The 1,318-nt window shown below is 40.4% G+C and overlaps 1 protein-coding gene across 1 annotated transcript; it reads right to left on the bottom strand.

Annotated features, from left to right (window-relative positions):
- Positions 1–113: 113 nt before the first annotated feature.
- On the bottom strand, positions 114–1,312 carry LOC111385334 (uncharacterized mitochondrial protein AtMg00810-like). Its single transcript, XM_023009718.1, has 2 exons — positions 1,226–1,312; positions 114–1,082 (listed from the first exon to the last, which is right to left on the bottom strand). Exons 1-2 carry the CDS (start codon positions 1,310–1,312, stop codon positions 114–116), a joined length of 1,056 nt encoding a protein of 351 aa, XP_022865486.1.
- Positions 1,313–1,318: the final 6 nt, after the last annotated feature.

Genomic DNA, 1,318 nt, shown 5'->3' with positions numbered 1-1,318 from the left:
TTCTCCCGTACAAGATGACAATCAATTTCTATATGTTTTGTTCGCTCGTGAAAAACTGGGTTTGAAGCAATCTGTAGTGCCGCTTGATTGTCACAATATAGATTGGCAGGATGTCAGTGTTGGATGCCCAAATCTTGTAGGATGTATTTCAACCAAGTAATCTGACAATAAGTTGCAGCCATAGATCGATACTCAGCTTCTGCGCTAGATCGTGATATCGTAGTTTGCTTCTTGCTTTTCCAGGAAATTAATGAACTTCCAAGAAATATACAATACCCAGTGACAGATCGTCGAGTATTATGACATCTAGCCCAATCCGCATCACAAAATGCATTTAATTGGATTGAACTATCTGTAGGAAGAAAAATTCCTTGACCTGGTGTTTGCTTCACATAACGTAATACACGATAAGCTGCTTCTTGGTGTGGGACTCGTGGTTTGTCCATAAATTGGCTTAGAACATGTACCGCATATGTCAAATCAGGTCGTGTGATAGTCAAGTAAATTAGTCGTCCAACAAGCCTTCGATATGAAGAAGGATCACTAATATAGTCCCCATCAAACTTACCAAGGGACAAGTTTTGCTCCATGGGAAAAGAGATTGGTTTGGCCCCTAGATAACCAACATCTTCGAGAATTTCGAGAGCATACTTTCGTTGTGAAAGAACAATGCCTTTGTTGGATCGTGCAACTTTTATTCCAAGAAAATATTTCAATTGCCCAAGGTCCTTCAATTTAAATTGATCTCTTAAAAATGACTTGGTATCTTCAATGTCTTGTAGATTATTTCCTACAAGGATGACGTCATTTACATAAATAAGGAGAGTAGTGAATTTACCATCTTGGGATCGGACGAACAAGGAATAGTCGGCCTTTGATTGTTTGAAGTTGGCTCGTTTGAGGGCAGTGGTGAGTTTGATAAACCATTGGCGAGATGCTTGTTTGAGACCATACAATGATTTGTGAAGCTTGCAAACTCTTGTCTCCCCCTTTCGTCCGAAATCAGGAGGTAAAGTCATGTAGACATCTTCATCAAGATCTCCATGCAAGAAAGCATTGTTGACGTCAAGTTGGTGAAGGTGCTAATGTTGGGTTAAGGCCACAGTAAGGAGGAGGTGAACAGTCACAAGCTTTGCAACTGGAGCAAAGATCTCACTGTAATATAATCCTTCTATTTGGTTGTATCCTTTAGCTACCAACCTGGCCTTATAGCGTTCGACAGTACCATCGAGTTTGAATTTGATCTTGTATACCCATTTGCAGCCATTTGGCTTCTTTCCTGGAGGAAGTGTCTGAAGAGACCATATTCCATTAGCCT

This window comes from Olea europaea, unplaced genomic scaffold (genome assembly GCF_002742605.1).
Source record: "Olea europaea var. sylvestris unplaced genomic scaffold, O_europaea_v1 scaffold31288, whole genome shotgun sequence".
Taxonomy (NCBI): domain Eukaryota; kingdom Viridiplantae; phylum Streptophyta; class Magnoliopsida; order Lamiales; family Oleaceae; genus Olea; species Olea europaea.
This window is presented reverse-complemented; position numbering and strand designations above follow the sequence as displayed.

Bases quoted from the DNA above. Each gene is read 5' to 3' on its own strand.
- LOC111385334 (XM_023009718.1), bottom strand. From the start codon at position 1,312: ATGGAATATGGTCTCTTCAGACACTTCCTCCAGGAAAGAAGCCAAATG. The intron at 1,083-1,225 runs GTACTGTCGAAC...ACCCAACATTAG, and splicing joins GATCAAATTCAAACTCGATG to CACCTTCACCAACTTGACGT.